This window comes from Puntigrus tetrazona, chromosome 2, assembly GCF_018831695.1.
Source record: "Puntigrus tetrazona isolate hp1 chromosome 2, ASM1883169v1, whole genome shotgun sequence".
NCBI lineage: Eukaryota > Metazoa > Chordata > Actinopteri > Cypriniformes > Cyprinidae > Puntigrus > Puntigrus tetrazona.
In genome coordinates, this window is record NC_056700.1 from 10,049,199 (window position 1) to 10,061,960 (window position 12,762).

The 12,762-nt window shown below is 38.5% G+C and overlaps 2 protein-coding genes across 2 annotated transcripts; one reads left to right on the top strand and one right to left on the bottom strand.

Moving 5' to 3' along the window:
* Positions 1-202: 202 nt before the first annotated feature.
* Positions 203-4,245, bottom strand: bokb (BCL2 family apoptosis regulator BOK b). The gene is made up of 4 exons (XM_043253584.1): positions 3,372-4,245; positions 2,635-2,763; positions 1,446-1,609; positions 203-891 (listed from the first exon to the last, which is right to left on the bottom strand). The coding sequence occupies exons 1-4, from the start codon at positions 3,601-3,603 to the stop codon at positions 772-774; spliced, it is 645 nt and encodes a 214-aa protein (XP_043109519.1). The 5' UTR covers positions 3,604-4,245; the 3' UTR covers positions 203-771.
* Positions 4,246-6,766: 2,521 nt separating this feature from the next.
* stk25b (serine/threonine kinase 25b) lies at positions 6,767-12,518 on the top strand. The gene is made up of 11 exons (XM_043224595.1): positions 6,767-7,154; positions 7,540-7,770; positions 8,664-8,720; positions 8,852-8,960; positions 9,084-9,241; positions 9,505-9,690; positions 10,564-10,709; positions 10,888-10,996; positions 11,734-11,805; positions 11,982-12,118; positions 12,216-12,518. The coding sequence occupies exons 1-11, from the start codon at positions 7,125-7,127 to the stop codon at positions 12,253-12,255; spliced, it is 1,275 nt and encodes a 424-aa protein (XP_043080530.1). The 5' UTR covers positions 6,767-7,124; the 3' UTR covers positions 12,256-12,518.
* The last annotated feature ends 244 nt before the right edge of the window (positions 12,519-12,762 follow it).

The following is a 12,762-nucleotide window of genomic DNA, read 5'->3' on the forward strand; positions in this document are numbered from 1 at the left end:
GAGCAACAAAGAGTTAAACTGATCAAAAGTGACAGTCACAAATATTACTTATAATACACATCACAAATATTTTCAACATTGATAATTTAACTTATTAGCTTTTTTTTGTGCGACTTCTGATTTTAATAGTCTTTCTTGGGAAAAAAAACCCACTTATTTACCTGATGTTTCCAGGTTTTCCATGACCACCTGAACCCTTCTCTCTTAGTTCACGCATTAAAATCTTTATTTTAAAGACGTGTACAGCTGGTGACAACAGTGTTTCACACACACACACCACACAAACTGTACAACTGAAAGTGCAAAGTGACACTCCATTTTCCGTAATTATTTTAAAAATAAAACTCTGAAGATTGTCAAACATTAAAATGTTACACTTATCACCACAGATACTCAGTATAAAATCACGGTGGAACGAATCCACGCAGTGTGTCAGCACAAAAGAAGCTCAGATACCCACATACCGTATTTCTGGGTCAGTTTATACTAAAGGAAGACAGACATTGTAGCTCCAGCAATGAATGTAGTACATATTCCCTCACAGTGCCAACCCCACGATGTCAGCTCATAGTATTCGTTTCAGTCTATGGTTAGTGTATTTTAAAGAAATAATGAAAGGTAAAAGAGGATTAAGGTGCGGTTAAGCCTGGCTGACGTGCTGTGATCTTTGTGAGGGGCTGTTTGCTCCAAAAACAGTACAATAGTCCATTCAAATAGTCCTGGGAGGAAAAGATTCGGTTCTCAGTCAACAGGATGATTTCCTGCACAAGGTTACTTCGTCAGGTAGATGTACATGGTCTTTAGGAATTGCCTCCACGTGAACACAGCTGTTGATAACCAGTGGGCACGAGCTCTAGAGTCCATGTTCACCACACATTTTAAAATGTCCCCCTGGAAATACAGATGAAAAGCAAACATTTTACATGCCATCACACAGTAGTTCTTCTCACCAGGGATGCATTTATTTGATCAGAAAATCTATACAAATGTTAAATTACTACAATTTGAAATAGCCATATTGTAGGTTTACATTTTTTTTTTTGTCCATGTGATGCAAACTGAATTTTTGGCAGCCATTACTCCATTCTAATATGCTGGTTTCTTATTAACATAATATTTCCTATTATTATCATCATCATCATCATCATTATTATTGCTGAATACAGCTGTGCTGCTCGAAATATTTGTTTAAACCATGATGCAAACCAAGAACATTTATAATATTGCAAAATATTTGTTTCAAATAAATCTATTTACTGCCACTTTGGATCAGTTTAATGATTCTTTGCCCAATAAAAGTAACAATTTCTTAAAAAAATAATTTATTTAATAATTTAAAACAGCATCTACAGGTGGGTAACGATATTTCATTTCCTCATATAGCCTGTAGAGGTCAGGACCAGTCTTGGTTGGTAAAGGTGGAAGTACAGAAAATTAACTCTTACCCATCCTCCTCTCTTTTTGAGCCATGGGACCAGGTTTCTACGCACAAACTCTCCCAGACTGTCCACTATAGTGTGCACCATGACCGGATGGCCCTGACGCGCACAGTCAACCGCCAGCCCGGCTGCTACCGCATAGATGGCCACCACTTTGCCCCATGTGATCCCTTGAAAGTAAAAGCAATTCCATGAGAAGAACTGGAAAGCCGAGGCATCCATTTTTAGCACCTCAAACACATTTGCATCAATCACAATCATACAGCTTGTTGTAGATAATAGGTTGTAATGACAACTACATGAGGTTGCAAGTCCTAAATTGGCCATGTCTTATTCAAAATAAATCTGCATCTCAAAAAGTTACCTTGAAAACCTATTTAGCTATTCTGTCATACTGATGATGTAACAGGAAGCCTTTAAAACTGACATGACACATTGCCATGCTTCACTAACGAGTCAGGGACTACTGCAGCTGTTTATATTCCTTCATATTAAGCATTCATTTAAGATAACTCCTCACCTTATTACGTTATTACAGAAGATAGAATGTTTTTGGAGAAGATCATGAGGCAGAGTTGGTTTAGGACTCCACTGCAACCAACATGTACATCAACAGAAGCAGAACCCAGATAAAATATGTGACCAAATATGTACAAAGGAAAGAATGTGGGTATGTCCTTTTTAGGGTTTTTTCCATGTTCCGAAAAAAGACCACTGAAGAACTTGTCATTAAACTGATGATCAAAGTGCCCCTCTGAAACACACCACTGAAATCCAATAATGCACTAAAGTCAATAGCTCTTCCAGTTTTCAATTACAACTTTACCGTAATTTAATAAAAACATAATTAAATTAATGTCTTGAAATGTTTTTTTTAAACCTCAAACCCTGCTCAGACTAACATTGCTTCATTTACATTTGGAACAAATCCCACATCTCCAGATTCACTCCATTTATAGTAGTGATGCCCTCGTATGCAGTGCTTTTTTTGGTCTCAAAATAGCCAATTAGGCACTGAATTAGCAATAACAACAACAGCAAGATACCAAGAAAATAAAAATAAAATACTTAAAATGTTTATTCATTTTTGTGTATTGTGTTTGTTAATTCTTTTAAACACGTCAGTGGAGGGACAGTAAAGTCATGCCCACAAACAATTATTTAATATTATCTTCTCATAATATATATCTCTTACCCATGACTAGGATCTCTGTTGCTACGGACAGAAACGCATCTGACACCACAGCCTCCACTGCTACGCCGATGTTCAGCTGCTTTGCGACGTTACGATACACATACGGGCACATACACTCCAGTTCATCACCTGTAAACAAAACTACACCTGTCAACCTGTTTAAATACACACTCAAAAGACAGTGAGAGGGATATGTTCCCCAAACCTTCCAATATTCAGACCAGTTGATAACTTAATTGGGTTTTCAATGATAGAATCAACATAGCACAGGTACACATGTAGTCAACTGATTATTCCTTCATGCCACAAATCTATAGAATATTAATAAAAAAAAACCAAACATGTTCTATGAAGATATTTTGTATATGTAAAGTTTGGACAACTTTAAAAGGTTATTTCCTCAATATTTAGATTTTTTGCACCCTCAGATTCCAGATTTTCAAATACCTGCATCTCAGCTAAATATTGTCCTGTCCTGATAAACTTATTCCGCTTTTAGGTGATGAATCTCATTTTCTTTCACAAAATCGACCCTTACTACTGGTTTTGTGGCCAATGCATTTATGCACAGCTATGAATCACAGTAGAATTTTATGAAACGCAATTCCAAAAGAAAGAAAGAATGAAAAGACTTTTGAGTTGTGACGTTATGAAAAAGTTAAAAATCGTCTGGGTGAAAAATACTGAAATAGCATCACACCTGTTAAGAGCCTCACACTCACTCCCGGTTTTCTTACCCAGTTTTAGCAGCACCACAGATACATCTACAAGAGCTCCGCGTGGCTCGGGCAGATCAAACCCGACTTTTGACCAACTCAGTCCTTCCCTCGCGATTCTGGAGTGAATGAAATCTCTGCAGAGCTCCTTGGACTGAGAGACGAGCTCTTTTTCCGTGGGAGTCCGATCAAAGACCTCCATCATCTCCGCGGCGAGCACGGAGGAGCGCTCAAACACGTTCATGTCCCTCATGTTTCTCTGACCCGGGCACAAAACACTGCAACTTCTCTGACTGAAGCCGCCTGCGAGAACACGCCACGGACCCCGCCGGCACGACGGAGCTCATTTCTCCGGCGAAAGCCCAGGCAAATTAAATCAGAAACAGGTTCGCCGAAACCTAAAATAGCCAATCAGGGAAAACAACTGCGATTGAACAGCCCTCAATAAATTCCTGGAATAGCAAACTTATTTACTCTGAGCCATCCTTCAACTTCCGCTGTCCGATTTCTACGGTTTGTCGTCTTTGTCCGTCGGTTTTCTGTTTCGCGTAAGAACAAACGATGCTGAAGTGGACTTTCGGTCGTATTTCCATCGTGCTGTCTGAGGTCGCTGTTCGCCTGTGCCCTGAATCAGACACTTGGAAGCGATTTTTCTCGTTACCTGGAATGCTTAGGTAACCACTAATCAACCGAGTGAACGGCTTAACGTTGGTCCAAATATAAACGGTCTATGGCATCCTGGCAAGACTTGCAATGCTTGCAGTCTAGTTATATCAAATTAAACGTACTCTAATCATCTCTTTCAAATCCTAGATTATTATCAATCTCATGCAATTCATAACGTGCTGCATTAATATTAATTGCTTAAAAATCATGTTAAAAGACGACCTTTTTTTCTAACAGACTGCAGATGTGAAGGCTCCATATAAAATGTTTATTTCGTATAATGATTGTTCCCTAAGGATCCGTGGAAGTTCATTCATGCTTTGCTCTAGTGGTTGGCCGGGTAAGTTATTATCTGTCTATGTTTAGCGAGCTAATCCTCTCCCTACAAACCAACACAACCCTTGGAAGTCCTGTGTTTGACTCATGATCACCTCAGTGTTAGTGATATTCTTACAGGGACGCCACCGCCAGTTTCGTTCAATGCATCTGTAACCAAGGTCTGTTTTAAGACCTATTCGGTGCATTCAAATAACAAAAAGAATGTAATCTGAACCAAACAATAGGCCTTCTTGTGCGGATCCACTGGGTAGCAAAAATATTCTGACCCATATACTTTTGTGAAATCATCACTAATTGTTAATATTTGATTCATCCAGCTCATGCACCAAGTAGGCTACTGTATGCAGTAGTCTATTTGTACTGTATGTGTCAAACATTTAATTTTTATGCAATCGCATTATGCCGTTAAGCCTAATGAATCTATTTAGTGTAGATTTAAGTGCAGATAATAAGGCAACAGACGTTTATATAACTACAAACAAAGTCACAAACAAAATCAGAAGCCACCATTCTTATTCTGGATATTGCAATGATTTATTTTAAATGATTTATCCACGTACATTTTTTTTGAGACAGTCAAGTGTGCATGGCTATGCTACAAAAATATTTATAAAATTACTTAAAATCTTTATTTTTACTATTAACGGTGGGTTTGATCGCTTCTGTCCTCATTTGTAAGTTGCTTTGAATCAAAGCATGTGCTAAATTGTTTTTTAAATGTAAATTAATGCATTTTTACTGCAATGATATAATGCAACTGTTTGTGGTCTCCCATTATGCTCAGTTTAGTATTTATGCAATTTATTTACAACTAAACCAAAAAAAAAATGGCTTCATCTTGCATTGCACTGGACAAACTCGGTGCCGTTTCATTTATTTTTTTATGGACCATCAATGTGTGCAAAGGTTTTTAGGCAATCGAAGGACAAATGATACACCTGATGGATCCTTCAAAACAGGCTAAACGAAGGACACAAAATGAAGACTACCCAGTAAAAATCCTTCAAAATCCTTCAACGGAGCTTAATGACGTGGCCTCTAAAAAATGCACCCTTCCAAATGAGGAGCGCTCATAATCTTCAATCAAAAACGTTAACTCCTCCCCCGATGACGTCTCTGCTCTGTGATGTTTGGCATACAAATCTCTCCCACCAGCAAACTGTCACTCACATAAAGCCACAGCAATTAGTAAACAGCAATGATCCAATCCATTACAGATGGACAAAATCAAGTCCCACACAATATTTTTCTGTTTCGCTCAGATATATACAGATATATCACAGCAGGAAAGAAAATACTTCCATTTAATGCTGACCCACCTCATCAACACCCGCATAAGTACATCTTTAGACAATACATGGAATTTTATTCTATTTTATTCTATTAGAAGATAAAGTCAACTGGAATTGGTCAAGCGATGGTGTTTTTGTCCCCAAGGCTTGAGCTGCATCTGAAATGCCATACTTGACATTACTTTGAAACTGTTACCATGCTCACCTGTAGTCTCTGTCACATGTCCTATTAAGTAGGTTAACATTGTGATGAAACGGAAGTTGAAACATTTTTTGTATTGTTACAGACATTTACATTTACATTTGTCACTGTACTCTTCTACATTATACTGTACAGTGCTTTGATGCAACATGTGTTGTTAAAAGCGCTATATAAATAAAAATGATTGATTGATTTAAGTTTTTAACAGATTATAAAAAAAACTTTCCCTACTCAAAACAAAACAAAACACCAGCCTGTGCTGGTCAGGTTGGTTTTAGCTGGTCTCCCAGCCTGGTCATAGTGGTTTTATCAGGATGGTTTTAGAGGAGTTTTAATTACTACTTTTACATTATTGTTTAGGGTTGGAGGTTAATGAAACAATAGGTAGAAAATAAAATTGAATTGTTAGAGCATCCCTTCTAGCCACAACCAGGGCACTGTTTTATAAGTTTAACGATCTGAATTATGCTAATTAAAAGCTGAATTATGAATTATTCTCGACCAAATCAACTGGCAATAAGTTAGATTATAAACCTGTCTTATTTGATTTTTTTTTCCAGCAGTGTTGTTCTAGTTTAGGTTGTTGATTTGATTTTGAGATGTGGACAATGCATCTCAAAAGTAGAGGCCCCCGGCTAAAACCAGCCTAGACTGCTAGACTGGTTTTAGCTGGTTTAAGCTGGTCTCCCAGTCTGACTAGACAGGTTTCTTTCCAGGTGGTCGCCCAGCCTGACAAGCTAAGACCAACCTGTATAAAAAAACCGTTATAAAACCAGCCTGCTGACCAGCTTAAAGCAACTAAGACCAGATAGGTAGAATTTCCATTTAATTTCGATTTTAATCTCTCCCGTCTACCAGTACGACTACAACTCCCACAACCCCCCGTTCACTGAATCAGAAGCTGCGCATGCGCTGTTGCTCCTATTATTTTGTTCTCTCGCAAGCAATAAATGAAGAGCCGCCCGAACGCGAGCGGATCAACATAAAACAATTAGACACGGAAAGCGGCCAGCTCGTACGCAGATGCTTTCATACATGGAGTCACACGACACCTAACCGTGATTCTCGCCAGGCTGCGGGGTCCGCCATCAGGGGATTGGAGGCCGAAAACACGGCAGACGAACAGGACATGCAGAGGTGTTTTTGTATGTAAAAGCTAGCTAGCTAAGCAGGGGATCGGAGGAGGAAGAGCAAACCGTTGAAGAGTTTTTCCAGCACCCCTCCTTTGGCAGAAAGGGCCACATCTGCTCTCGTCGACAGCGACCTGCCTTCAGGATGGCGCACCTCCGCGACATGCAGAACCAGGTAAATCTGCAGCCGAGCCTGCTCCTTCAGCATCCAGGGCTATAATCTCATAATCAATCAAATCACAGTAATGTTTATGAAGCCTGGCGTGTCATGCCATATCTCTGTTTAGAGTTATTGGGGCTGTCTTAACGTTTTATGGTGTCTGAGAGTAATCAGTGTTAATGCAAGATCATTGGAAAGCAACGTATGGTTTTTGTTCCATGTCATGTCTGTTTCATTTCAAATTATCATTATATATATACACGTATATAGTTTATAGGCTTCTGAGATCATGCCGATGGACGTGATGTAATCTATAAGGGTCCATAGTAAGTAACTGATTATTAAAGTCATCATATGTCAATGTGCCTCACATCATCTCTGCTGTCTTTCTCTCCAACAGAATTCCCGGCTAGATCCGGAGGAGTATTTCACAAAACAGGAGCGCATTGGGAAGGGGTCTTTTGGTGAGGTCTACAAGGGTATCAACAATCGCACTAAAGAGGTGGTGGCCATCAAGATCATTGACCTGGAGGAGGCGGAAGATGAGATCGAGGACATTCAGCAGGAGATCACGGTGCTCAGCCAGTGTGACAGCCCCTATGTCACCAAATACTATGGCTCATATCTGAAGGTACGCCCCTCCGTTGTTACAAACAAACAATAGCAAGAGTTTTTGGACGTCAATAAGGCAAGTCAACATGAAATAGTTTTCTTAAAAGGTTAGCTTACACAAAAATGAATATTACTCGCACTTATATAGTTCCAAACCTGCAAGACCTTTGTACATCTTCAGAACACAGCTCTCTGACCCTCCATAGACAGCGGTTCCCAGGTCCAGAAACGTAGAAAGGACATGAAAAAAACAGTCCGTGTGACATCAGTGGCTCGACTTCGGTTTTGCAAAGCTATTAGAATACTTTTTTGTGATGGAAACAGAAATAACAACGTTTGTTAAACAAGAAATAATCTCATAACTTCACAAAATGTGATGCCTTTTCCTTTAACTTTATCCCAACTAAGCCACTAAGCCATGCGAGATGTTAGATGATGTCAACAAATGACCAAATGCTAACCAAAATCCCCTGTGACGTCGTGACAGAGCTGGTTTGCCGTTGGCATAACAAAAGCAGAAGTGAAATGGTCAGCGTACAATGGATTCTTATGGATAAAATCATATTTCCTTTCATGACATATCCTGTTTCGGTCGGGTGTTTTAAAGGTTTTTTTTTATGTTGACGTAATGCAAAATACCAGATCTGTTATGCTGCACAGTTAGTCAAGGTTTTTTTTTTTGAGGCTTCCCCAAAGGACCTTATTAAAACATCTTTATTGTTGGAAAATTTGCTGGATTTGAATGGTCGCGTAGATGTTACGGGTTCTTCATACAATATAATGCCAAATAAGTACATTTATTTTAAGCAGCATAATACAATATGTACTGGTGAAATATGAATGCTAAATGCAACAGATATCAAGTGACAGTTAAATAAATGCCACTTGTGTTATTTTTGCCGTCATCTATAGGGAACAAAGCTGTGGATCATCATGGAGTATTTAGGCGGCGGCTCTGCTTTAGATCTTGTAAGTAGAACAACAGTGGCTCTTCAGTTACGAGAATATTTTTTTTTTTATGCGTGTGTGTTCATGAATTCTTAAAGGGCTTTCCGCCTTAGAAATTAAATTCGCCTTCTGCTTTCCTCCACACATCCCAGTTGAAACCAGGACCGCTGGAGGAGACGTACATTGCCACTATATTGAGGGAGATTCTGAAGGGACTGGAATACTTGCATTCGGAGAGGAAGATTCACCGCGATATCAAAGGTGCGATAAACTACACGTCCGCCCACTCAATGGGGCCGCCTAGGAAGTGCTTCATATTTAATCATCCGCTTTCTGTGAAATCCGAGTTCCGCGCTAATGATTCGCGTTTGTGTCTCGTGGCAGCTGCCAACGTGCTGCTGTCTGAGCAGGGAGATGTGAAGCTGGCAGACTTCGGGGTGGCGGGACAGCTCACAGACACCCAGATCAAGAGAAACACTTTTGTGGGAACTCCTTTCTGGATGGCTCCGGAGGTCATCAAACAGTCCGCGTACGATTTTAAGGTGCGGAGATTCAGATGAATGCAAAAAGAACAATCTGAATATTAATGTGCAAATGTGGCTGCAGAGCTGTGAAAACACTTGGGTGGTAAAACTTTTTTTTTTTTTTTTTTTTTTTTTTTTAAGTGGTAGGCATGGAAACTGGTCATCAGCATAGTTTCCGTTACTATAGCATAGTAGCGGCTAGTCATATTTTTCACCAGTATTTGTATAATAGCCAGTCGATATAGGAAATGAGACTTTTAGGTTTGCTTTTCTGGCTACAGGCAGACATTTGGTCCTTGGGAATTACAGCTATTGAACTGGCGAAGGGGGAACCCCCGAATTCTGACCTGCATCCGATGAGAGTGCTGTTTCTCATTCCCAAGAACACTCCCCCGACGCTGGAGGGCTCCTACAGCAAACCCTTCAAAGAGTTTGTGGAGGCATGCCTCAATAAAGACCCTCGCTTCGTGAGTATTCGCCTTTCCACTGATTATAGAACAATGTTTCAGATTAACCCCAATATCCACAATGGTCTAGTGTTTAAGATTTTTTTTAAAAATGTTTTTTAAAGTCTCTTATGATCTCTAAGTTTTACGTAAAAAAAAAAAAAATTATAATGTGAAATATTATGATTTAAAAGAACTGGTTTCTGTCATTCTAATTTATTGATTTAATGCTAGTTTTTATTTATTATTGGTGCTGCAGTGGGAATTATTGTTCTTAATATAAATGTTGAAAGCCGTTTTTTTTTTTCTTTTTCTTCATATTTTTAAGGAAACTAATTTTTATAGGACTTTACATGATTTTTTGCTAAGTAAAAAAGTATGTATTTTTTTTATTATTATGTTTATATTTTGTTATAAATTTAATTTTTATATGCACCTAAAGCAAACCTTTGAATGTTAGTCTAGTTTCCACAAAAATGTTAAGTAGCACAATATTCATAATAATAATTTTTAAGCAGCAGCTTGGCATATTAGGATCATTTCTGATATGTCATGTTACATTGAAGACTGGAGTAATGATGCTGAAAATGTAGCTTTACCATCACAGGAATAATTTAGTTTGAAATACTTTACAATAGGCAATTGTGGTAGTATTTCACAATATTGCTGCTTTTTACTGTATTTTTCATTAAATAATTGCAGACTTGGTCAGCATAAGTAGTCTTAATTATTTCTAACTTTTGATGGGTAGCGTAGCTTTAATAATAGAATACAGAAGGATAAATGACGTGGATTTGTTTCCCATCAAGAACCAGTTGTAGTCAGACGTCTCAAGCTTTTCGAAATGACATTAAAATCATTTAAGTGTGGCATCACCCTTCTGGTTTCGTGCAGCGGCCCACCGCCAAGGAGTTACTGAAGCACAAATTCATCACACGCTACACCAAGAAAACCTCCTATCTGACAGAGCTGATTGACCGATACCGCCGCTGGAAGTCTGAAGGCCACGGAGATGAATCCAGCTCTGATGATTCTGATATGTATGTCATCCATCCATTACGAGGCTCATACTGTACAATCAATAACCGCCCTTTTAATTCATCATCATGTATTATTCATTTCTTATTACTTGGGTCCTGTCCTTTTAATTATACATCTGGTTGAATTGATCCTCGTGATGTATAGCCTTGTTCTCCGTTCCTCTTTGAACTCAAACAGGGATGGAGATGGTGATGACAGAGACCAGTGTCCCGTGTGGACGTTCCCCACAGTCCGGCCCAGCTCCATGAACAAGCTCCAGAAGGGCTACACAAACACAGACTCAGAGGTCAGTATTCAGACCTCTTTAAAAACATATTAATAGTGTAATTTTGTTATTTATGATACAATTTTTGATAACACTTTAGAACAGGTGATACTTGTTAACTTTTAACTGCCACGTTCCTCCTTAAAAAAATCCATAATTTGCTGTTTATTAATAGTTAGTAAGTTAGTTGTTAAGTTTAAGTATTCGGTTGGATTAGGGATGTAGAAATATGCACTAATAAATGGCTAATATTGTAATAATGTGCATGCAATTAATGATTGAAGAATGATAACATGTATGTGTACTTATTCTACACAAATAAATAGCAACTCTGAGGAAAAAAATAGACTGCAGCAACAAAAAAGGGTACTGAATAATAATATAATAAAATAATCTATTAAATAAATACCTTTTTTGTGTTCGGAAGAAGTCGCCTGTCAGCTGTCATTTCCCAATTTAGTTACTTTTAACTAAAACTAAAGCCATAAAATCATTTTTGTTTACTTGAAGTTAAATAAACATGATCTAAAATAAGTTTTTCTGCTATTTCTCAGTTTCCTTTTTGGTTTTATGTAATAAAAAAAATAACAAAAGCTGAAACTACAAAACTATATATATAAAAAAAAAATGTAAATGAAAACTCTATATATATCAACAAATTATCAGTGATACTAAAGTAACAGTGCTGTGAACCATTTACACAATTTTATTTTGTCACTGGCCTTGTACTAAAGTTTTGCTTTGAATTTGTTTTACAGGCAGCAGAGACGGTAAAGAGGCAGCCCAAGTCACAATGTCTGTCAGCGCTGGTCTCTCCCATCTTCAGAGAGGTACGAACACTTGAAACTCTCACCTCGTGAGACTCACTGACTGGAAGTTCTCACTTCTCACTGTAGCTCTAACACTATCTTTTTTTTTTTTTTTTTTTTTTACCACGGTAGCAGTAGATAAGACGGCAATAAAGTGTAATAAACTGATTAGCTCTATAAGTCTGTCTGCTCTCCAGCTGAAGGAGAAGAGGAGGGCATGTGGAGGAGGAATGGGTGCCATAGAGGAGCTGGAGAATGCCTTTAACCTGGCAGAAGAGTCCTGCCCTGGCATCTCTGACCTGCTGGTCACACACATGATGGAGAGAGTGTGCAGGTGAGGAAGAAAAAAAGACAGTAATATAGAAAATACCAATACACGTGTGTGTTTGAGTGTAATATTTAGATTCAAATAAAAATCTTTTTTATATCAGGTTTGCTCTGAATGGCAACACCACGCCATCATCACGGTGAAGCCCCGCCTCTGCTGCTGCTGCTCGCCCGGCCCCCAAAATCATCATCATCACCATCTTCATCTTCATCGCCCAGTCAGGACCACAATACGACTGCCCATCGTTCACCCCGTCTTACCCCCAGAGATCTTTTAATTAGTTATGATTAAATATTTTTACAGTTTTCTTTATAGAATGGAAAGTATTTAAGAGAAAAAGCCATGTCATTGAGCGAACTGTGTTTACCTGTTAGATCCAAATCCTATTATAAAGTGTTTATGGAAACATGGTGTTTGTGTGGTTATTGGTGTGATTTGTGATACGTTCAGAGCTCTGCAAATACTCAGTCACGCTTTATTTTGCGGCGTAGTTTTATATTGAAGTACTGAGCACAACACTGACTACCTGTTCTTTGTGTAGGGTTGGATTTGGGTTAGTTCCCTTATAATTGTGCCTAATTTACTGTTATTGCTAAAGTAGGTACACACAATTTGTAATATGACATTGTAATATAAAAGTGTTGCCAAAT